We start from the raw sequence: 25,183 nt of genomic DNA, 5'->3' as shown, positions 1-25,183 counted from the left end.
ACCATAAACCATTTTTTTACCTTTTTAGTTTATGCTTTCAATTTTTAACATTTTGTGTCTTTATCCTTTTCATTAATGAAAGTTTATTTTAGTTTATTTATTTAGGAGTTTTTTGATTGATGACAAAGGGGGAGAAGTATAGATGATTTTAATATACCTATTTTCTAATGCTTATCCCATACATATGTTTTGATATATTATGCCTTTGTTCTAACAATGTTTGACTGATCACGAACTCTGAAAAAATCCACTGAACATTTCTAATTAGGAAATTCAAATGATCATTTAACAGAAATCAGAAATAAATTATGAAGATATATCATGTTCTGAGTTCAGGAGTCATTAACTAGACCTTTGATAAAAGGAAGTCCAACTAGACTCTGTTATCAACTGACTCTGATACCTCATGTGTTCTGATAGCAAGCCAGACTCTGAGATAAAGAACCAAGCATGTCTAATCAGGCTCTAAGATAGTGTATCCATGCCCTGAGATGACGAACAGGGCAATTCCAATCAAATTCTGACAAGTGTTTTAATCAGGAAAGTATTCCTTTCATGCAGATTAAAATGTTTTATGTATTAAAATTATTTTATGAGTCTTGAACTCAGGGGGGGTCCTTTGAACAAGCTGAGATAATTTTTGATAGTATAAAACTCAGGGGGATATTTCTAGTTCACTCTGGCATGTTTTATGTGATTAAACCAAGTAAAAATTGTTTATCAAAATACATGGTTTTGTCATCATTAATAAGGGGGAGATTGTAAGAACAAAATTTGGTTCTTCATTTGGCCTTTAGTTTTGATGATAACAATATATTGTTTATGAAAGAAAAATTTTGTACCCTAATATTTTTGTCTAGTGTGTAGTTGAATGTTAACAGGTTCCGACTCTAAAGAAGTGACATGTGACGTCGTCAGTTTTTGAACTCAACACACTCTTACTCTGAAAAGATAACAAAGTGCGCATTACAAAGAAAATTCAAGCTACAAAATTCTCTTTGACAACGCTTTTGAAAGAATGCCCATCAAATGGCTTCTGACTCTAACTCTAATAAAAAAGCTTCTGAAGATTTTCAAGCTCTGACATTGTGCACAACACAAGTTATGAAGATTTTGAAAACCAAGTTATAAAGACTCTGAAGACAAGGTTCTGAACACTATCTTACAACTTTTGATCCTTCTAAACATGCTTCATCAACACGCATTCTGAAGCCTCTAAAGTTTAAAAGATAAGATCAAAAAGATTTTACATGAGTACATAGTACATGGTATAAGATCAAATATTCCTTCCACTACACTGATTTTATGGAGAAAGGACAATACTATTATACCATTTTCCTCCCATTTTCTACTGACCGTTATGCAATGATACAACTAAGAAATTGTGGAATTCCATCTTCACCCTTAAACGAATCTTTCTTTTGCTATATAAAGAAGACTTGGAAGAATGGAAAATAAGAACTATGCACAACAATCTTCTGAACAAGAATCAAGCAAGGAACTTTTATTCATACACTTGCTCTCAAACACTTATGTGTTATTCGTTGTATTTCAATTTGTGTAATCAACTTTATATAAACAACTTTGTACACTGATAAGTGCATTTCGATACACGATCTTCTACTATGTACTTATGCATTTCTCTAGTTTTTTTTATTAATTTTACTATTTTATTGTGTTTTTAGATTTAAGTTTATTTTTGCCCTTAATTTATTTTTGTATTTTATTTTCGGCATTAATAGTTATTTGATACATTTTCACTGGGCATACTATAACTTGAGCTACGAGATTCTCTTTTGCGCGTTCTGATATGCATTGGAAAGCTAAGAGAAAGAGCTATAAGTTTTATGTTGAAGTCACAATCTGACTCGGAGTGCAGAAGTCTCAAATAATTCGTTGAAGCTCCAAACTTGAGAAATATTTAGTTTTGAGCCATTTTTTTATGTTTTCCGACCAGGTTGGGTAAGAACCCGAATTCTTTGTTTTTCCAAAAGTTAGTAGCCACGACTACTTTTCATGGACATGATATTCACAAAATTATTAAGATTTTTCACAAAAAAATACACTTTGTACGATTCATGGAAAACTAATTACCAAGGATCGATCTGCTGTAACTGTATCTCTATTGCCTTTAAGGTTTTTTTATATAATTTTCAAGTAATTTCAATTATATCTATAATTTTGATTGCTTACTTTAGTTACCATTGTTTGTTTAATTCAACTGCATGTTTATAAAATAGGATTTATTTATTTTGATTAATATGTGTTTCTGTTAATCGCAACCGTTTGCGAAATCCGTTTGCTTAATTTGGAATTTTGGATCACATATTATATGTTAGTTTCAATCATGCTTGTTATTGTTGTTGTAATCGAAAGGGAATGAAATCCACTTAGGGCTTTGATAATATATTAATCGATGATAAGTTAGAGAACAAACAATGGATTGATTCATTTTAGCTTATTTGATAATCACTTGTTTACATTATTTTCTTAATCGAAACAAACCCCCCATAATCATTTTAGTAAGTTAATAATAGTCCAAGAGTCAATGAGATATGATACATCGAATGTCGCATCCTTTTTACTATGTTTTATCTACAATCTCGTTTTTGACCAGTGTGCAACAGCGGATCATAAACACACATTTGTATCTCAAATTTTGAGTTAATTCTCTTCCTTGAGAGACTAGGATATAGTCAGATTTCTCAAGAAGAAATTGACAGTAGGTCTTTGTGGTTATAATCAAGTTTGGTTATAGTGGATTAAGTCCTTGTGAGAAGGCGAAATCACCTTGACAAGTGGACTAGAGGTAGCTTCGTTAACAGCGAACCAGGATAAAATATTGTTAATTATTTTTATTCTAAGTTCTTTGTTTGTATATCTTGGTTAGCAAAAAGTTTTCATTCTTGAAACCCAATTCAAACAACTCATTTCTTGTGTTTCCTTAACCTTCAAGTGTTTCTCATTCTTCTTAAATACCTCTAAAGGTCTTTCAATTTTTATCTTTCAATCATGATAATTCTTCTTTCTGCATCTCTAAGTTTCTCTCGTTAGGATTTCAACACTTCTTCCCTCAAGCGTCTCCCGTACAACAAAAAGGATGAAAATGTCTTTTAAGCGTGTTAGTATGGACATTGTATGTTCTCAAAAACCTGTTGCATTTCCAAGAAATAGAGGAAAGCACTATGTTCCCTCAAGACACACTACATTATGGAACACATTGTTTCCCCCACTACTATTGACTCATACTAAGAATACAATTTTCAATTCAATCAGAGAAAACACATGAGTTAATGACAGATCTATTGAGATACCATTTCCTTGTAAGAAATATGCTCTTCTTTTTCACATCATTCACAAGAAAATACTTACCTTTAAAGACAAAACTATTTTTGTTAGACGATAACACTGATCTAGAAGGGGGGTTGAATAGACCACTTGAGTTTTATTAGTGAGTATTTTTAAAAAAATTGTTTTACAAAAACCACGAAGGCTTCCCGGATCACAATCGTCTAAACGATCCGTTATTGGTAAGATCGGATATGCGAAACCAAATGGAACAATTTAGATGAGCTAAGAATCAGTACACTTTATAGTTGATCGTTTAAAAATAATGTCACTTGTTAATGAACACTCCCAATGACTTGTTAAGGAGAATAAAGCAAAACTAGAAACAAGCTAATTTGTGTGTGATCAAATTATCAAACACTTGGTGTACAAAACACCTGAAGCTCAATTTTGCCAAATTGTTGTGTAGTGTTTAAACAATTACAGTCAAAATGATTGCAATTATTTATACAAAATCTAATTAAGCACTACATTTTAAGAAAAATAGGTATCACGTTTGATATCACACAAATCACTACAAACAATATAAAGCGATAGAGAGAGAAAATCAACACTAGATTTTTTTAGGATGTTCCCCTTATCATCCTCGCGTAGGGTACGTCAGCCCCCAATTATAAATCTAGTGAAGTTCTAGTATCAGATATGAGATGTCACGACACAAATATTTGTTAATGAAATTTAAAGAACAAGATAGCAGCAATAATAAAAACTTAGTGCAGAAAGATAAACAACACAAGAAATTGTTTGTTGGTGATTTTAGTATCATCAATGTAATTTTGGTAGTAATGTGATTTACTGAAGGGCGATGCAATTATGCGTTAAGCTTGAAACGAGTTAGGGTAGTGCGGAGTGCACGCTCGTGGAGCCAAACGTACAATTGAATACGAATAATAGAAACGGGGTTCCAAGGGGCGGAGCCCCTGGCGGGGTGCGTATCACCACTTTCTATATAAGGAGTCTTTTGGTCTCGATTTGTAACACGAAAAATCATATACTTCCTCTACATTCTGATCTGTTCTCCATTGTCAGAAACATATTGATTCTTCAAGAATTATCCCCGCAAAGATTTCGTGAACCCAGACAAGTATAGGGTCGAAATACTTTGTTCGAAAAGTGAACGAACACGATTCTTGAAGATATCCAGGATTATCACACCTATCTCTAACATTGTTTACCCAGTTCGGAACAACCTTCCTACTATGAGAACTACCAGAGATGAAATCAATATACAATAGTATCAATTCGAAGTTAAATTCCCTTGTTTACACAAAGCCGATCCTTCTATCAAATCAGTTTCAATGTTGAATTTATAGACAGTAACTATTTTAATCATGGAAACTATAAATACAACCAGATTTTTGAAAGAAACACAATCATTGAAATCTAGGAATATATTTCAATGCATTTACTCACCCTGTCTAATTATTTTGTGGATAGTGTTTTGTCCTTGTAATCATATGATACTCCTATATTTATCGATAGCAAGTGAGAGTATGTTAGAACATATAGAGTAGACTTGTATGGTTACTCTCCTCTCTTGTATTTGAATTCTTTTAGTAATTTAAACTCTCTTTCTCGACGATTTTTTTTATATCTTCCTTTGAGACTCATCATCATGCATCTTTTTTTTCCAAATCCTTTGTAATAATTCTCTTAAAAATTGAAAATGATGAAGCTACTAAATTTGTGACCCCTCTAAATAATTTTTCTATCAACTATTTTTTTTTATATGTATTTGCAACAGATAAATTACAATGCGCACTCTATTACTCAACATTCTACCATTTCTTTGTATATGGAGTTGTTTCTCTCCATTGTTTTGGGACTACCCCCCTTCAATATTTTGGGACTCTTCCTCCTCACTGTTTTGAAACTGTTTCTCTTTAATATTTTCTTGAATTTCATTTTGAATTTCATTTTGAATTTCCTCATTTCTTGTATAATTCTCTTAATAATTCACATTAAAGTAAAACATTTTCACTTTAAAGTTTTTAATAGTTGTAAAAAAAATAATTAGCCTATTCAGACTGACATCATAGCTCCACATAAATTTGATTTTAGAAAATAGTTTAGTGCCCCCGTAAAATGATGAGGAAGAAGTTGCATGTGGCACACGTAATTCTTTATAATTAATTATATAAGAATGTGAAATGGAAGTACACATTGTTGTTCATAATTCAATTGAGCTTGTGTCATCACCACAGTATCAAATTTTTTCTTAATGAGTTTCTAATTAAAAAAATCTTTTGAGCTTTCAGACAACTTGTACTTTTGCATGAAGACATGTTTGATTTATATTTTAGTTATTGATTGTATAAGATTAAAAACGACACGTTTGATTGCACATAGGGGTTAAGTGACAAGAGTAAATAAGTTGCCAATAGAGACTTCAGAAGTGTTTTGTACGAGTTGGAAATAACATTAATGGACAGACAAATAAGCATAAACATTTGTCTTTTAACTCATTTTCCATAGATATATTACTACTATGAAGTGTTTGACACTCAACCAATGTTGGATTATCTATTACAGAAAGAGACTTGTGGGCTCATAAATAATAGTATGAAATTATGGATGGAGTTGGTCAACATATATTAAAACAAGGGATAAACATCGCAAATGATCAACTTGATTAGGGAGGTTAACCACAAAAGTTAACATACTAGTACTTGATAATTGAATGGTTACATGTGTTATATGGAGCTCAGTATTTCTTCAAAAATTCTCTAACAATAATTTTTTACCAAATTGTGAATAGGAACAAGCACTACAACACGGAAGGCCTACGAAAGCGCTTATTTTGGGCTTTAAAAGCGCTTTAAAGCGCTGTGAAAGCCAGCGCTGGCGTAGGTAACAAAAGCGCTTCTAAAAGCGCTCTGGTAGACCCCCCTATAAGAGCGCTTTTCTGGAAAAAGCGCTCTGGTATCCCCCCTATTAGAGCGCTTTTTCTGGAAAAAACGCTCTGATAGCCCCCCCTATAAGAGCGCTTTTCCAAAAGCGCTTTCGTAGGTTGCGTTTTTTATTTTATTTTTTATGTTTTTTTTTATAAACCTATTATTTTTATAATTTCTAAACCTGCATTTATGGCAGCATTCTTTCATGAACCTGTAATTTACCATTGTTATCCCATAAACCTATAATTTACAATCGTAATCCCATTATTTCAGTAATCTCATTATTTCAACAAAGAAGCGATTTCGATTATATACTAAACATGCATTATAATTATACCATTGTAATTAATCCAAAATATATATACACCGATTCACATATTTCTAACATGAAAACAACTAAACCAATTCACATGACATTATAACAATAAGAAAATCATCCCTAAACAACTAAATCAACTAAATCGGTCCTAGTCCTGCAAAGTCTGAACATCTTCAAATGACTGAAAATCTTCACAATCTGCAAAATAAAAATAATATAATCAAAATAAGATTATTATTATATAAAGGCTCTAAAATAAGAAGGTAAAGAGTAGAACGAGTATATATATATATATATATATATATATATATATATATATATATATATATATATATATATATATATATATATATATATATATATATATATATATATCGTGTAAAAAGAATAATCAAATTAAATATATCAATAAATACAAATTAATTTATTAATATTTAGGACTTTATATATCTAACTTGAATACATGGAATGGAATATCATTTATTGTAAATTAGTTCAACAAATTTTGTACATAAAGTTTACCTTAAATTTAACACAGCCACGTCATATAGCCCAGAGGGATAAAGCAATATAGATCACTAACAATAATCCTGTCACAGACACCCTCAAGAACAACATTAGCTACATGTTATTGATAGGAACACTATTAGAAACTCAACCAACAGCATGTCAAACAATTACAGAATTTGAGAAGTTGTTACCAAATTGATCAAAAGAGCCCAGTATCCTTGTGAGCTTTCTACTATCTCTTAGCAATATAAGAAGTTTCTCTGCAACAACAATTAATGTAAAGTTCACAACCAATTGACAGGAAAAATTAGACACAAATAAAAGTTGAATATTAATTTCTATGACAAATAATACATGACAACTAGTTACTACTACTTACCCTTCAGCGTTTTCCTTCATCTTTGAGCTATGCTATATCTACACTTATTTTCCTACACTTGTATATTACACCGTATATTTTAACACAGATAGATACTTGTGCACAGAAATTAAGATAGAATAAATTAATAAAAAATGAATTGTATACCTTGTATGTAGAAAATTACGGTGTTGGTGTAAGCTAGGGGTGTATGTTTACTCAATCAATAAATGTTGCAATAATGAGAAGGGGTTGTTGGACTAGAAATTTGAAGGTTTTGTTGGACTTAACCTGCATCGCCTCATTTCTATCCAAGTTGTATTGTGTCACAGAATATGAATCAAATAACTGTACCCCGAAGGATCCTGCCACAGAAGACTTCGGGGTACAATTACTTGATTCACATTCTGTGGAACATAATCGGTAGGGGCACATTGTGTTCTATCCTTTACCAGTCCATCCACTGTTTGAAGCTCAACCTACAATAGAAAAACATGATTATTACTAACTACATATAGAAAATCTTGAATCATGTAAAAGTTGATGAAACAGATATCCCTTGTAGGTCTCATTATCAATAACATCTTCTACTTACTTGATACATGTCTTCAATACTCTAAATCACTGATAAAAACCTAACAAAAGCGCTTTATAAAAGTTTAATAGCTCAGATTGTCATTTAAAATGATTAGTTTGTCATTTATAAAAGTTTAATAGCTCAGTTTATTTTATGATTGTCATCTATGGCTAGTTAAAAGTAGAATGTTAATTTCCAGATACATTATATTGAAAAAAAATTAGAATGTGAAAGCTAAAAGAGTTCAAAAGTTCCCTAGAAATGAATGTTCTCAACACGTTCCACATTGGAACTCGTAATAGTGGCTAATAAAACAAAAAGTCCTATGCTTTATGTCCAGAAAAGATCATGTAAAAAGCGATTAATCCTGGAGGCCCTTTAAATCAATTCATACTAAATTAAAAAGTGTATAAAACTATAGATAATACATCTATAGATGTAAATACTAACTTCACGGATCTAATGAAACTTTTATTCCAAAAACAAATTACTTGAGTTTTTTTTTTCTGCATAAAAACCTAACAAACTTTGTCTTCAATACTCTAAATCACACTAATAAATATAATCCCTTGTAGGTCTCATTATCAATAACATCTTCTACTTACTTGATACATGTCTTCAATACTCTAAATCACTGATAAAAACCTAACAAACTTTGTCTTCAATACTCTAAATCACACTGATAAAACCTAAATCACTGATAAATTAAAAAAGCCCCAATAATATTAACTATAACCCTAAATAAAATTTTGTATTTTTGAAAGCAAACAATGAAAAAAAGGAAAATTTCCGGCACAAAACCCTAACCTGAACAGAGAAGAGACGGTTGAAGGGTGGCGATGGAGTGAGGAAGGCGGTGGCGGAGTCGGTTGAAGGCTGGAGAGGGAGTGAGGACGGCGGAGCAACGAAAGGAAGAAGAAGGTTCGCGTGTTTTGGATCTGAAACAAAACGCGTGTGTTTGTAAAATATATAATTTTTTAAATGGGCTACCAGAGCGCTTTTCAAAAGCGCTTTAATAACACCCCCTACCAGAGCGCTTTTATCCCAAAAGCGCTTTCGTAGCACCCACCCTATAAGAGCGCTTTTAAAAGCGCTTTCATAACCCCCTACCAGAGCGCTTTTTAAAAGCGCTCTCATACCCCCCCCCCCCTACCAGAGCGCTTTTTGAAAGCGCTCTCATAACCCCCCCTACCAGAGCGCTTTTTTTGCATCATTTTCCCTTGTTTATTAATTTTGTTTTTAGCGAGCCCTACGAGAGCGCTTTTGCTAAAAGCGCTTTAGTAGCTGCGCTGCTACAGCTTAAATTTGGCGTAGTGAAGACAGCTTTTTGTACACAAGAGATACTACCGGTATAGTATTTAATTATGCCCTCTAGCCTCACAAACACATCATCAATTTTTTTTGTATACCATGAACTCTACGGAACGCACAGGGGAAAAGCAACAGAAAACGCACCTCATACGAAACAACTTCGGCATTATCACAAAAGGGGTCATATTCTGCCTCTGCTATTTTTGCATTGATGGAGTTTTTGCCATGCATAATGTCATGAAAGAAAAGCTTTAATGGTATGATTACAATTACAATGCTATATGTCACAAAAATGCTATAATGGTAATTGGAAGTTATGGAATTGGTCCTACACTTTTTCACAAGGGACTTAATGCTGCATATCAACTAAAACTTTAAGAGCAATTGACAACAAAATTTGGCACAGTTTTGAAAACAATTGGTATGGTCTACCTCTTTCATTGTATTATATAATAATGTGTTTTCAACTCATGCAGAAAAGTGGATTCCATACTAAGAAAGGCAAAAGTAGGTCACATTCACTAATAAGGATCCCTGACTTTAACACGGTGACTTTGGAACAATTTCTTCCATTGGATTAATCCTGTGAATCAAACCATGTCACGATTGTTATTTCTAAATTTTTTTTTTTTAAAGAAAATTGAATGGCAAAATATCTAAATTTGGAAAAAGATATGTTTCGAATCTCCTTCGACTTCAAGTTTCCATCACCGTTGTGACGACAATAGACGCTGAACTCTGATCTATGACACTGATTGCTTTAATTTTTATTCATTTTTGAATTTTCTCCATTGTTCCCTTCTTTTGATTGTACTATAAACAATATGCATGGCCATTGATTGTAGTTAGAAACTAAAGACCTAAATTTTACCCCTTTTCATTGAAAACCAGTATCCATATAAATGTTAGATAATCTCACATCACACTGTACTTCCATCTCTAGATCCATTGATATGCCATATTTTCTAACTCTTTTATCTTGGATACACCATATACCTCAGCTCCATTGTTCTTTGAAAGAAAAATTCAACAGAATAAAAAACATTGTTTTTTGAAAGAAAAATATTCAACATAAAAAGAAATATTTTTGCAGTGATGAAGGTCAATAACATCCAGAAGCTCGACAGATGACAGTGGCATGCAGGTAGAAGGAGCGCAACGAGTCAAGGCCAAATAGTTGAGTCTGATATGGGGCGTGAACTCGTTGTTAGTAACGTTTTGTGGTGATGCTTGCTTGAATCATTTCTGATCATGATTATTTAAGATTTACTTTTAAAAATAAAATTAAAAAGCATGATTCGTGTCTCTATATATATGATACACAATTGATCCAATTCATGAAATTGGTCCAAAGTCATCCTAACTTTCCCGCGTTAAAGTCGGGGGATCCGTATCCCACATTCACATCCTAGAAAAGGCTACAGTATCTGATAGGAATCAGATCTTCACAAATGCATTACAGTACTTTCCAAGAGAACGCTGTTAGAATGAGCTTGAAGAACCTGAAAAATAAGTTTCTACTGGAACAAGAATCATAAATGATAAATCTAATGCCCCCCTTCCACCACTTTTAAGAACAATGCAGGAAAAGAAACCAAAAAGAATATGAGCATATTCTAATTCCTCTTCCACATTATCAAACAAGGTAAAACACTGAAATTCTAGATACTTGTAACATTAACAACCACCAACTCATAGCATGTTTATTGTAAGAAAAAAAACTGATACCATGTCTGTATATCCGTCCAAAACCATGCCACTACCAGACTAACATTCATGCAGTAACAAGAAAATTCTGCTAAAAAATTGTACATTGGAATGTGTGTAACTCATAATAAACAGATACAGAAACACACTACCAATCTTCAGATAATCAAAATCCACCGGATTAAATTCCAAGGTATATATACTAGAGTCGAACTAAAGAGAGCAAAGTAGAGCACATGTATTAACAAATGGTCCGGATCAAATTTTTTTAACTTCAGGACCACTTGCAGTAAAAGAAACCGTTTTTGTGAGCTTGAATCATCAATAGTCACAAAATCAATTCCAATTACTATGGCATCACAAAATTTATAAGTATTAAAAAGCCCGTATTTTATATTACTCCTCAAAGATGCAGGTTATCTTAATTTTCGGAAGTATGTATTTGCGAATCAGATATGGTCCACTTTAAGAGTTAATCTGAAATAGAGAAGTTACAAAACTTTCTTTAACAGCAGAGATGGAAGGATAAATGTTAAGATTAAAACAAACAAATAGAACAGCTGTTGGGAAGAAGGGAAAAAATATTCATATTTTTAATCATGTCCATTAATTGAAAAATGTGTACGTATTATACACTTTCTAATATAAAGCTAAGCACTTAAAATTCGACCAGATCTGCAACAGAAAATTATGTACATAAAAAAGAATGCTTACCAATCATGTTATCACCACTTTATGAAGAAAACCACAAAAACTGTACATCAAAAAGAATTATATTGTTTTTCTATTGATCCTTTGTCTTTCTTATTCTGTTTACAAGAGATTCTATTGATTTTTGGACTCTAGTTCCTTCTGTTTGCATCACCGCTTGAGATGCCTCGTGTAGATTTTGAATCCCACGACCCAAACTAGCAATTGAAGGGGCGGCAGGGAGTGATTCAATAGCGCATTCAATCCCATCACCATACAAAAGCAAGCCTGTGCAAGTTCCGATGCTGCCTGCAAATGTAGCCCACGGCAAGAAGCCAATACGCTGCAACTTTCGCTTCCTCATTATTTCATAGAATGCCGTCCTCATAGCAGAAACACTGTTTTTTTCAACAGAGGCTATAACACTGTGAGTAACAACTCTAATCTTTTCAGCAGATGCAGCTGCCTTCATGAAACCCGATGTTTTGGCCCCAGAAGTTGCAAAGCCGGGTGCCACAACTTTAGATGGACCAACTGCAACACTCAGTATTTTCTGCAATTGGCTGAGAATAATCTTGAGTGAAGTTGGAATTTTGAAAGTAACAACCTTGGTCAGTGTCGACATGGGGACTACCTTGGTCAGAGATGAAGCTCCTAAAACTGCTGTTGCTCCAGCCCCAACTGCCACCACAGGTCTATCTGCTAACAACCGCTTCCTTTCACCATTATTTAAACTAACCCCTTCACCTGTGATCAATTCTCCAACAATCTCTTTAACTTCATCAGGAAGAGGAGTATCCCAGTGTTTCCTAATACCCGCCAAGACACCAGCATCAACTATTGCCACAATGGTTTTAAACTTATCTGTCTGACTACGAATAGACTGTGCAAACAGCACTTGTGACTTCTCATCAACCTCAAGCTCCGAGAACTCAACCTTATCCGACTTCGAAACACCTTTCTCCTCAATTGGCCTCAACCCCTTATTATTCAAAGCTATTCTAAGCCCCTCAACCGCAATCCTAAAAGTATAAACCTCAGAAACCGTTCTAGTATCAAGAACCTCCCCTCTATTCACATCCAACAACATCTTCTGCACATGCGCCAACGCATTCCCCATTGACGGCAAATCCGAAAACATATCATGCAAGTCCTCAAGCAAAGGATAAACAGACTTCGCAAAAGCAGGAGTATCATAACTAGTCGCCGGCTTAATTTCCACCGAACCCACCCCAGAAACAGACTCATTTTTACTATTACCAATCAAAAGAGGATCCATACAGCCAGATAAACCCTCTGCCAACACCATCCTAATATCTTTATTAACAGAAAATCTCCTCGCCATCGAAGCCAAAGACCCCGCAGTTTGCTGCTGAGGAACCAAACTATTCACAATACTCATAAATCTGTTTCCACCATCAACTCCACCAGAATTATTACTATCACTATCATTGTTGTTACTCCAATAAGAACTCCCTAACGGCGATTGAACAACAACGAAATCCGAACCAACATCCTGAGCAGCCTTTTTAGCCGCCAACAAAGGACCATTAAACCCAGTCCCAAAAATCTCCCTAAGAACAAAATCCCCCGCAACACTCTCATACTTATCCCTACCAATTTTATCAACAAAACACCGTCTAACAACACCAAAAGAAGAAGTAGGTACCGGAACATCAAAGTCTTCATCATCGTCATCATCTAAAGGGGAAAAACCACCAGCACCGGCTTGAACAATAACGGCGTCGGGTTTGATTTCATTGATGAGAGATTGCGCGTCGAAAGACGATCGTTCGGATAGGTTGAGGGATGAGAGAATGTAAATTAGGGATTGGGTTTTGGGATCGCGTAATGCGAATACGAATTGTTTGGTGTGATCGGGGAGGTTGAGTTTGCTTACGAGTTGTTTGGAGGATTTGAGGTCGGTGGATTTGAAGGAAGAGAATGGCCATAGGTTTTGGAGATTCCATAATAACGTAATCGCCATTGTTGAGGTTTTTGAGTGTGTGGATTTTGTGAAAGGAGGAAGAGGAAATTTTCAGCAGCTTGTTTCAAGGCACTACGAAATAGTCGAGAATTTTAGCCTCAGTTGCAACTCGAAACTTACATTATTAAAATAAATAAATAAAAAATTTGTGGGAACTATACTTTGTTTTTGTTAATCAATAATATTTATTAACATATTTAAAAATAAATACATGATAGTAATTACTAAATAATACGAGTTGAAAAAATGGAATTATTTTAAAGAAAAGGAAATAACATTTAGAATTAAGCATGAAATCATGGAAGAAGTGGTTACTAAAATGATTTTATTATAATTTTTTATTTTTAATTTTATAATTATTTGTTAAAATATTTCATTTCAAATAATCTCTTAATTTAAAATGGTTTTTATTTATTAAAATAATGTTTATTTTAAAAATGAAAGAAGTGTAATGATTAATTTATTTATTTTGAGCGAATTTGATTAAAAATTAAAGTTAGATATAATATGTAATGATAGCATTGTTCTTTATTTTTCACATTCATGAAAAGGTAGTTTATATATAATTCTTTCACACAATTTCAGAATAGTTTGTGACTAATTTTTTTTTTTTGAATAAAGCATATTTGTATTAATTCAAAAAAAATTAATTACAAACACGGCGATATGTAGATCAAGATCTCAAGTCGACTCTCCCTCTAAGGAATCACCACCTATAACATCAACTTATTTATATGAGCTCTAAGTTTTCTACTATACCACCCTCTATATATAATCATATCAATGATATTTGCTCATATCCTTGTGTGATCTATACTATTTCTAAAACATTCCTATAATTTCATAAATATATAGTTTTAGCACCCGTCAGTTTTAGAAGCGTGGCTTTCCATTCTTTCTTCGAACTTTGTTGCACGAGCCACCCTAATTCATAATTCTAAATAAAATATTTTTTATTTGAGAATATTAAGAACTGTATGTATAGCTAGGGATGGACCCAGAAATTTTATTATGTGAGGGCAAATTTTATATATAAAATTATTACATTAAAAAACAAAATATATAATTTATAAAATGATATCATAATGATTTTTAAAGGTTCTAATATAATAAAATTTCAAAGTCTAAGACTTTACTTTCTATTACACGATAAAGGCCTATGATATGTTTAGAGATTTTTTATCTCTCAACATATTATTGGCATTTATCATATAATAGAAAGTAAAGCCTTAGACATTGAAATGCAAACTTATAAAATAGTAATTATTTAACACACTAGATACTATTATTAACAAAGTAGTGGGGGCACATGCCCACAACCTTCAATACCTAGGTCCGTCCCTGTGCATAGCACATGTAAGCTAAAAAACAATTACTAGGATTGAATAGATATGGAAATGGATTGAGGAAAGTCGATTTTCAGCGTTACCATTCATGTCTATGTCTATGTATCTTTATATTTGCTCGTCTTCAAAATCAACCAAGGATGATTATTGAATACGCGTTCCCATCTCCAATGAGGATAGGTTTTTCTATCTGGCCCAAACATTGTAATTTTGAGTAGGTCTGACAAGGTGGGTGCGGGGGTTAGTTTCAACATCTTTTCCCTTACTTCATCTCTGTTTTTAAATTTTGGATTTTTCCTGCTCTACTATGTTTTAAAATTCAAGTTTTCCTCCATCCACCCCTCCTCTAGTTCAATCATTTTTTTCTAATATGATATCAGATTTCTAGGTCGATCAATGACAGAGACTCCTTAATTGATATCGCCTCCCTCCTTCGCTCAGGTGTCTGCCACTTCGGTGCTAGAAACATTGCCTCTGATAAATGAATCACGACGATTACATTTCTCTCTCAAAATCGCGTAGAAGTTTGACGAAAAGAACTTTCATCTATGGCACCAACAAGAAGAACTGTACATCAATGTGTTTGATCTCACAATTCTGGTGGTTCTCGGGTTCCGCTTTGACACATTTAATCATGTGTACTTTGCATGGATTCCATAACATAGGATGCTACTCTCGTGGCTTCAATCCATGTTATCTAACAAAATCCTTTCATGTGGTATTGGTTCTTCTCATGCTCATCAACTATGGGATAATCTTTTCTCCTATTTTCAATAGGAAACGAGTGCTTGTGTTCATCACCTTAGCATTGAATTGTGTACGCATTAGCCTCCATTAGAGATCATATTCCAACCTCTCACATATCGATGTAATTCTTGAAGAATTGATTGCTTAATATGCACCTATGGTATCCATTTTTGAAAGCAAATTTGGAGCTATGGATATTGATGAGGTTGAGATTCTTCTTCACCTTGCACATGAACTCAAACTTGCCGAATTCGAGAAACAACCAGTTCCCTTAGGCTTTGTTTGCGAGTTTGGAGGGAATGGGAGAGGAAGGTTTTGAAAAATAGGAAGAATTGGCTGTAAAGGATATAAAGATTTTGAATAGGAGAGTTTTTGAGGATGTGATTTTATTCATAACACCAAAAATCCTCTAACATGGGGGAACACAAAAATTGTATTTAAGGAGAATTTTGGAGGGCTTACATAAATTTTCCAAATATCTTTTACGTTGTTACATTGTTATAGTATTCTAAAAATTAAAAATGACTAAAAATTAAAAATTTGATAATGACTCTTTATCATTCTAAATAAAATCATTTTTTCAAAAAAAAGTCAAATATTTTTCTAAATTTTTTTAAAATTTCGTTTTCGAAAACCTTCCCCTCCAAACTTGCAAATAAAACTTTAATCTCACTCGTGTGGCTCTCAAGCAACAGCTGTGGAGGAATCAACCTCTCATAAGGAGGCTGCTTTCCTATCCTCCTTGAATTACATTCTTTTTTTTAAATTATCCTTGAAGTACATCCTTTTTTTAAAATTAGTTCTTAAGATATACTCATTGTTAAGGCACTCTTAAGGCAACAAGATCTTGTAAATACCTAATGTACATGCATAGAGCCTTGATAGTACATACTCCTACATAGTACAAATATAACCGTAAACATTTAATGTTCATTGATCAAGTGAGCATAACTTGAATACCAAATTTATTCATATTTCTTCTAAGAAATAACAGTAAGAATTTATGCTGAATAAACAATGGCCAAAATGTCAAGGCCGCCAAGAAAATGATAATAGATATAATGGAATAAGGACCCTTTATGAAACAATCAATAGATTACACTTTTTCTTTCAATCCCTCCAGGATCAGCTTCAAATTCAACAAATCAACCCTTTTTTGCAATTTCAAAACTTTTAGGAACTCAACATTATATAGCAAACAACACCAACAGGTATTTCAATTGCAGCTTTCCTGAACCAGTCAAGAATCACCCATTGAAACTTCTGTCGGAAGAACGAATTCTAAAACTTCACTATTGCAGGAACAATAAATATTACAAAAATTTGGCTTACAAATCACCTAATAAAATACAACAATTTGATCCTGATAAGGAGTTCGGTTGAAAAAGAATAAACAAACTTCGGGTGCAGCCACTTGAAAAAAGCTCTGATAATACAACCTACCATACATGTGTAACCCGCTTGAGTGTTGAAACTTATAATCTAGGACGTTAACTTTTAAAAAAGCCAGGTCCAGCTCGAGAAAGAAGCTCTTCACCGGCATCCTTACCAATCTTCATCATATCTTCATATGTATAAGGACTAATTCTGGAAGTTTCAAGCACTGCACAAACGGAGAATGTAGGTAAGCTTAAGAGTGGTAACTTTTAATCAGTCAGAAACTAGAAAGCAACAAAAAAAAAGTACTGCAAAGGATGTTCATACCACGGGTTCCATCAGGAGAAGCAACTAATCCTCTAAATAAGCAATTGCCATCCTTATCTCTGCTAGCATAACCTGCAATAGGCGTTCGGCAAGACCCGTCCAAAGTTGTAAGGAAGGCTCTTTCGCAGGAAATTGCTAGTCTTGTTTCTTCATGATTCAGCGAAGCAAGATATTCTGCCTGCAGAAATCAGACAACCAAATACGATAAAACTAAACTGAACAACTATATCACGTAGGAAATCCTTAACTTCTTAAATTGAAATATTTCGATGCAATAGCTCTTCATCAATATAAAAATCAGCCTACGCAAAATCATAGTTAAACAAACACTCACCATTTTATCATCATTACTCCTACAAGCTATTCCAATTGCACCTTGGGCAACAGCTGGAAGCATATCTTCTATCGATAGGGTTGAAGTAACATTTTCTGTCATATTTAATCGTTTCAGTCCAGCCAAAGCCAATAAGGTAGCTTTAACAACCCCTTCACTGAGTTTTCTAAGCCTTGTTTGAACATTGCCACGGAAATTATCTTGCACCTGAGATTATAATTATAGGTTAAACAAAAATCAATTAGATTCAATCAGTGCTCCAGACAACTAAAATGACAGAAACACTAGCTTACACTTAGAGATGGATATCTGTGAAGGATTTGTGACTTTCGTCTAAGTGAAGCAGTACCAATAACACTTCCAGCCGGTAGATCAGCTAGCGAAGCCGCACTCAATGATATAAATGCATCTCTAACATCCTCTCGTGGAAGGTTACACGGTAAAATAGTTTTCTCTGGTAAGTATGTGGGAACATCTTTCATTGAATGAACAGCAATGTCAATATCCCCATTTATGAGTGCCTCATCTATTTCTTTTGTGAACAATCCCTTCCCACCTATGTCTGCAAGCGGTTGCGATTGTATTTTGTCACCGGTTGTTTTAATAATCACAATTTGAATAGCTCCTTCTTCAGCTAACTCCGTATGCGATGCTATGAGTTTGTCTCTCGTCTCGTACGCTTGGGCCAGAGCTAGCGGACTGCTCTAAATATAAACATACGAATTCGTTAAACCAACTACGGAACCTTTCATAATCATCTAGCTAACAATAATAGACTAAATAAAAACAAAAACAAAAAATTCCATAACAGAAGAAACCAAAGATGAAACTGCTTTTCTTTTAAGCAATTAATTGTATCTTAAAAAAATCACTTATTATCTACCAAGATGATTGCAAGCATGTCATTCATTATTTCATTTATCCCTTTCTATAATCATCCTCTAAGGAAGGTACTGAGGAAAGCTTAGATCTGTTAGGATTCTGTGCATGCATTAAATTAAACACAAGAAGGTTAAATACTGATATAAAGCAAAATCCTAACATGATGAACAATGCATCTTGCATAAAACAAAACCCCTTTTGTTCTGAAATTCACAAATTTACAACAAACAAAGTAAAACTAATTTCTGCAATAACTAGAATCACCAAATGTCAATAACACCTTATTCTCTAAGTCAACATGCTAAACAGCTTTACCAAACACAGTTTAACCTAACATAGCATAGACCCATCAAATTAAACACTATAAAAATGCAATTTTTAGTTAAAGTTGATACATTTAAGCCAATACAAAAAGAACCCAGAAACAGAAACGACTAAATTACCTTCCTCTGGTGCCAATTCTGACAAGAGCGGTCTTATTCTGCTGGGTTTGTTGCTCGACGGCAAGGGAAGCCCTGATGCGACATTTGAAGAAAGGCACTTTTTTGAAAGATGAGAAAGGGAAAGAGGAACTGAGAAGGGACAGGGATGGATTGGAAGATGAAGATGGAAGAGAAAATACGGAAGAGGAAGAAAGGGTCATCTCCATTTGGGTGTGAAGCAATGCAGAGTTTGGAGTTGAAGAAGTGAATTGGGATTTTAAATGTGATATGATCTTAAGATAGAGCTTTATTATTTGACAAGATCTTCAAGATAGAACTTGTGGTCCCCACCTTACCCTATTACTTACATTACCTTGTTATTACTATGTCTTAAAATTTTGATGATGGGGAAATTTTGATTTTTGCAACTCTTGAATCACACAAGTATGTAGATTCTGTCTCTTGAAAATAGTTGATAGAGTAAGTGAAAAATAAACAAGTAAATATTATTATTATTATTAATAATTATTTTATGATTTTTTTTGAATAAATAGATAAAATAATCATTCAAATTACTATTAGAATTTGTCAAAATATATGTAATTAAAGTAGATGGTCTAATTGGCCGCAATTCATATTCATATTTATATAGAAGATAATTATTGACATATATAATATTATGGGTGAGTGAGATATCTCATCTAGTATTTAATAATAGATGAGTACAAGTTCTTTAGTCATAGTTTAGTATTTACCAACAACTTTTTTTTTTCTCCATGATACTTCATTGGTAAGTTTTTCCTCCTTCAAGCAATATTTCAATTTTTTTATAATGATTCACTTGTAAGATTTTTACTTGCTTCTTAGTGACAGATTTAACTTCCGATCCTCCTAGTGACAGATTTACCTTCCGATCCACACGTCAGTTATTCCTCATTTCAATTCTAGTGTTGACAAATACTTCTATTTTTTTCTGGAGTTTCGTCTAGTCTTTTTAAAGCTTCATCCAATCTTCTTGAAGTTCCGTTCAGTTTTCTCCTTTTTTTGGAGTTTCGTCCAGTTATACTTATATCTCATTTTCCTGGAGCTTCGTCCAGTTATATCTCATTTTTCTGGAGCTTCATCCAGTTTTCTCATTTTTCTAGAGTTTCGTCCAGTTATATCTCATTTTCCTAGAGCTTCGTCCAATTATATCTCATTTTCCTGGAGCTTCATCTAATTATATCTCATTTTCTTGAAGCTTCGTCTAGTTATCTTATTTTCTTGGAGCTTCGTCCAGTTATCTCTCATTTTTCTATAGCTTCGTCCAGTCATCTCTCATTTTCCTATAGCTTAGTCCAGTTTTCTCTCATTTTCCTGGAGCTTCGTCCAATTATATCTCATTTTCCTAAAGCTTCGTCCGGTTATATCTCATTTTCCTGGAGCTTCGTCCAACTTTCCGGGAGCTTTATCCAGTTATCTCTAACTTTCTTGGAGCTTCGTCCAATTATCTTTAACTTTCTTGGAGCTTCTCTAACTTTTTTGGAGCTTCGTTTAGTTATCTCTAATTTTCCTGGAGCTTCGTCCAATTATCTTTAACTTTTCTGGAGCTTCGTCTAGTTATCTCTATTTTTCTTGGAGCTTCATCCAATTATCTCTAACTTTCCAAGAGCTTCGTCCAGTTATCTCTAATTTTCATAGAGCCTCGTCCAGATGTCTTTAATCTTCATGGAGCTTCGTCCAGATGTCTTTAATTATACTGACCCTGCCCATATATTTTCCATTCTCTGGCCTCTCCATAATCGTTTCATCACCTCTGATCCGTCCAGATCACTTTGATCACCTTCGGTCTCGCCTATAACATTTTATCCTCCTCTATTTGGCGTCCTCACTGCATCTAAGTAGGGGACCCATCCCATGTCATTCTAAGTTCTACCAAGGCAAAAAAAATCAAGACTCGAAGGTACAACAGTAAACTGCGGATGAGTTCTTGCTCACATATCCCCAACAAGTTGGTCATTCATACATTTCTTCCTCTTACAAGACAAAATCGGGGTCTTCCCGTGTTTAATTATCCACCACCACGAACGTGCGAAGACTTCGTCTTTCGTCCTCTCGAGTCGAAGGATAATTAAATAGGGGTAGTTGTCATACCTTAATTTTGTTTGAGTATTTTACCATTATATAATTTTTTGTTCCATTTCATTTCGAATAAATAAGTTGGCACAACTGATAAGACTTAAGGAGTTGCAAGCCTGATATCCCAGTTTCTATTCCCACCTTTCTCACTTTTGACATTTTTTTCCTTTTATTTGTTTCTAATTTTATTTCTTTTATTTTATTTTACATTTTATTAAAAAAAATCACAAAATATCATAAAATTACATTTTTTTATCATTTTAATTTTTTTTGTTTTTTATTTAATGAAAAATATCTTTTTGATAAATAATCAAAATATATCTTTTTCAACCCTTTCAATTTTAGTTTGTGTTCTTCTTAGTAGATAAAAAAAATTTTATTCTTAATTATTATTAATAAAAAATATACAAAAAATGAACATGTCATTTTATTAAAACTGATTTAGCTTTTTTTTTTTGCGTTAGACTTTAATTAGTTTAGATTAATCAATTAGATTAATGTTAGTTTAGTTTTGATTAAAGATTTTGTTAATTATGTTAACTTTATTTTTTTGGTTATCAGAAGTATAAAATAAAATATAAGTATTTTCATCTTATTAAGTTTAATTTAATTAATAAAAAGTAGTAAAAATACAAAAAAAATTATTTTATTAATTAATAATAACAAAAACAATTTGTGAATAATTACTCATAACTAAGTTCTACTCACTGACCTGTACAAAAAATCCTCTGATTAAAAATCAAATAAAAGATCAATAAAGAATTTTCTTTTCACACTTTAAAATCTATTTAACTAGTCAAATTTTCTTTTTTAATTTGATTCAATTCAAAATTCACTTTTGTCCTCGAGTGTTAATTTAATTTAAGACAAGTAATTTTAAAACTAAAAGCAACCAGACAAACATTACTCGAACTACGAAGATTCTGAATTTCTCATTGCACGATGAGGATACGTAGGCATAAGGCTATGAAGCTTTAGCGAATCACTTAACCTTCGACTAATTTCTTTTTCCGAGTTTAAATCATGTAAATATCTATCTTTTATAAATATCATTGTAAATAAAATAAAGCTCACAAGAAATAGGTGAGCATTCCCTTAAGAAAACACACCAAACCCTAGGCTAGAGAATGTCCCCCTTAGTAAGGGTGTTGACGGGCCGATTTAGTTCGGTTTTGAGAGAATTTGATACCCAAACCGATTAAAATTAAATGGATTGGTTTAGATTAGATTTGTAAATTTTTTCTATAAAGCCAAAACCGAACCGAGAAACAACGGGTTGGTTTGGGTTGGATTGATCGGGTAGATAAAAAATGCAAAAATATTTGAAAAAAATAACTTATTTACAGAAATTAATTTATCATAATAATATAAAAAAATATAGTATTAATAATGTTCAATTATAAATATTAGACTAGCAATTTTTCCCTAATAGATTCAAAAATATCTAACATAAAGACTTTTCAATCTATAACTAGTCACTTGAGTTAGTATGATAATGAATGTGTTTTATAGCTCTATGCTCAGTTACCACATTAAACTAACAAATTTCTAATAACAAATTAAAATAGCATAATTTATCCACATACGACATTTTACTTTTTTTCTTATCAAAGTTGAATGCTTGGTAATAATTTTCATGATAATTAATTATGATTGGTTTGGTTTGGGCTTGCGGGTAGAAAATTAAAAATCTGATGCCCAAACCAATTATCATTGGATTTCATTGGTTTGACTCGATTCTTGCTCGAATTGAAAAAAATGTCCAACCTAAACACCATGGTTTGGTCTAGATTCTAGTTTGGTTTGGATTTACCCGAACCAATGGACACCCCTACCCTTGAGTACAAGGGAAGCGAGGGGTGCCTAACACCTTCCCTTCGCTTAACCGACTCCCGAACCCTTAATTCGGTTGTGACAAACGCCTTACCTTTCACTTTAGGATTTTCCCGTTATCTTCCTCGTACTTAGGACAAATAAATGATGGTGGCGACTTCATTACTTTTGTCGGCCGCGACACCATGATATGAGTTCTATAGGTATATGTGAATTTGTTGTTGTTGAGGTTTATATCATACTGATTTTGATGCGATTTGGATGACGTATGAGTCGAAAATTAAGTATTAAGAGGACCTGCATTGTAGCGAATCGCTCCCGGGGGTTACTAGAATCGCCAAATTTGTCGAACAAGCTTCAGGCGAGCTCTGAGAAAAAATTTCATAGGGAAATTTTCTGGGCAAACTCATAGCGAATGGTGATTCACCGAACGAGGCCTGGGCGAGCGTTCTGGCATCTGTATTGAAAGCTTCTTAACTTGAGTTATGTTACTCCGTTTGACACACCGTTCAAAGTGTTGAAAAGCTAACGCGCAGTGCTATAGCATGATAATAATAGATGAGAGGATTGGGCATTATTTCTATGCTTATTTTGTTCGTGAAGTTGTTGGTTTATGTCTTTGGTTCATGAAATCGTTGTATTGGTGTAATAATATTACATGATAATGATGTTGCCATGATTGTTGAGTTGTTGGATTACTGAATTTGATGTTGCTGTTAGTAGTAATAATATTCATAAATGTTGTTATGTTAATATTACTATAATGATGTTATTAAGATGAATTGTGTTGATGACATGGTGTTGATGTTGGCATGTGTCATACCCCCAAAATTTGCCCATCATATTTAATCATATTTCAGTCCATCTGACTTTCAAATGCTCAAAGATACACAAGAAGGAAGCATGCAGTCTCTCTCCTAAACAAACAGCCTCTAAACTAGGGTTTTGTATTTTTCAAAGTAAAATCAAGTTCTAAGACCTCAGATGGATCCCATGGCCTCTCATATGCTTCAAAGGGTCCTCATGCCAAGTTTCAAGCTCTGATTCATAAGATTGCTCAGTCTACAGTTCAAATGGTCAACAGTCGATTAGTTTGACCTAAAAGTCAGCTATGGTCAAAGTACAGTCAAAACTCTTTATTTTCGGTCAGCATCCTTATTTTGAAGTATTATTCATTATTTGATCAAGGATTGATCATGATTCATTAAGGAAAGTTCAGAAATCAACAAAACCTAAAGTTTCTAAATTAGGTTTTTTTTTTACCTAAAGTCAACCCAACTTTGACTGATCATATCTCTCTCATACTTTATCAAAAATTCCTCAACCAAAGCTCATTCTCAAGGAAATTCAATTCTATACAACTTTGATGTTGGGTCCAAGATCCAGAAATGCTTCCGCGTAAGAGATCTAGGCCAAAACATTACAGGTCCTTCTAGAAGATCGCAAAAAGCTGTTTTTTATCAGGAGCAATATCATCAAGATAAAATCTCAAAATGAAAAATATGTTCCAAAGTGGCTTGTAGAGGACATCACGGGCTTTCCAAAAAGTCCTATAACATGGTCATATGACAAATATTGAAGGAGATATGAGGCTCAGAAGTTGGTCAAATTTCAAGAAGTGCTTGCAACCCTAATTGAATAAATTGGTGTTTTTGGACCAATGGGCCAAGGTTTTGGATTTCAAACATACATATGACCCAAATAAGGACCTATAAAACCAATCTCATATTTTTTTCATTTTTATTTTTTATTTATTTGAATTTTATTCATTTAAATGCAAAATAAATTAGGTAAAACACCAAAAATAATGAATTAAATTATAGGACTTTGTTTTGGATCATATAAAAGCCCAAGAAGCATTTAGAAACCATGGGAATTTCGTTGATGAAGGAATTGAATTTTTATTTTATTTATTTTTTATTTTTATTCAATATAAATCAAAGAAAAATAACATAAATTCATATTAATGAGTGATTTGATTTTTTCAATCACCAAAACTACTCTTGGGGCTCAAGTAAATAAAATATTTTTGATTAAAGGGAGATTGAGCCAATTATAGAAGGTTTTATGCTGATTTTCCAATCAAATCTCTTCAA

At 33.2% G+C, this 25,183-nt stretch overlaps 2 protein-coding genes across 2 annotated transcripts; both read right to left on the bottom strand.

Annotated features, from left to right (window-relative positions):
* Positions 1-10,184: 10,184 nt before the first annotated feature.
* LOC131623926 (uncharacterized) lies at positions 10,185-13,797 on the bottom strand. Its single transcript, XM_058894919.1, has 2 exons — positions 11,739-13,797; positions 10,185-11,501 (listed from the first exon to the last, which is right to left on the bottom strand). The coding sequence occupies exon 1, from the start codon at positions 13,699-13,701 to the stop codon at positions 11,809-11,811; it is 1,893 nt and encodes a 630-aa protein (XP_058750902.1). The 5' UTR covers positions 13,702-13,797; the 3' UTR covers positions 10,185-11,501; positions 11,739-11,808.
* A 3,061-nt stretch (positions 13,798-16,858) lies between these two features.
* On the bottom strand, positions 16,859-19,436 carry LOC131623925 (porphobilinogen deaminase, chloroplastic-like). Its single transcript, XM_058894918.1, has 5 exons — positions 19,158-19,436; positions 18,126-18,531; positions 17,833-18,039; positions 17,499-17,676; positions 16,859-17,397 (listed from the first exon to the last, which is right to left on the bottom strand). Exons 1-5 carry the CDS (start codon positions 19,361-19,363, stop codon positions 17,285-17,287), a joined length of 1,110 nt encoding a protein of 369 aa, XP_058750901.1. The 5' UTR covers positions 19,364-19,436; the 3' UTR covers positions 16,859-17,284.
* Between the last annotated feature and the right edge of the window lie 5,747 nt (positions 19,437-25,183).

The sequence above is a fragment of the Vicia villosa genome, unplaced genomic scaffold (genome assembly GCF_029867415.1).
Source record: "Vicia villosa cultivar HV-30 ecotype Madison, WI unplaced genomic scaffold, Vvil1.0 ctg.000089F_1_1, whole genome shotgun sequence".
Lineage (NCBI taxonomy): Eukaryota > Viridiplantae > Streptophyta > Magnoliopsida > Fabales > Fabaceae > Vicia > Vicia villosa.
Note: the sequence above shows the minus strand (reverse complement) of the source record. Positions and strands in the feature narration are given on the sequence as shown.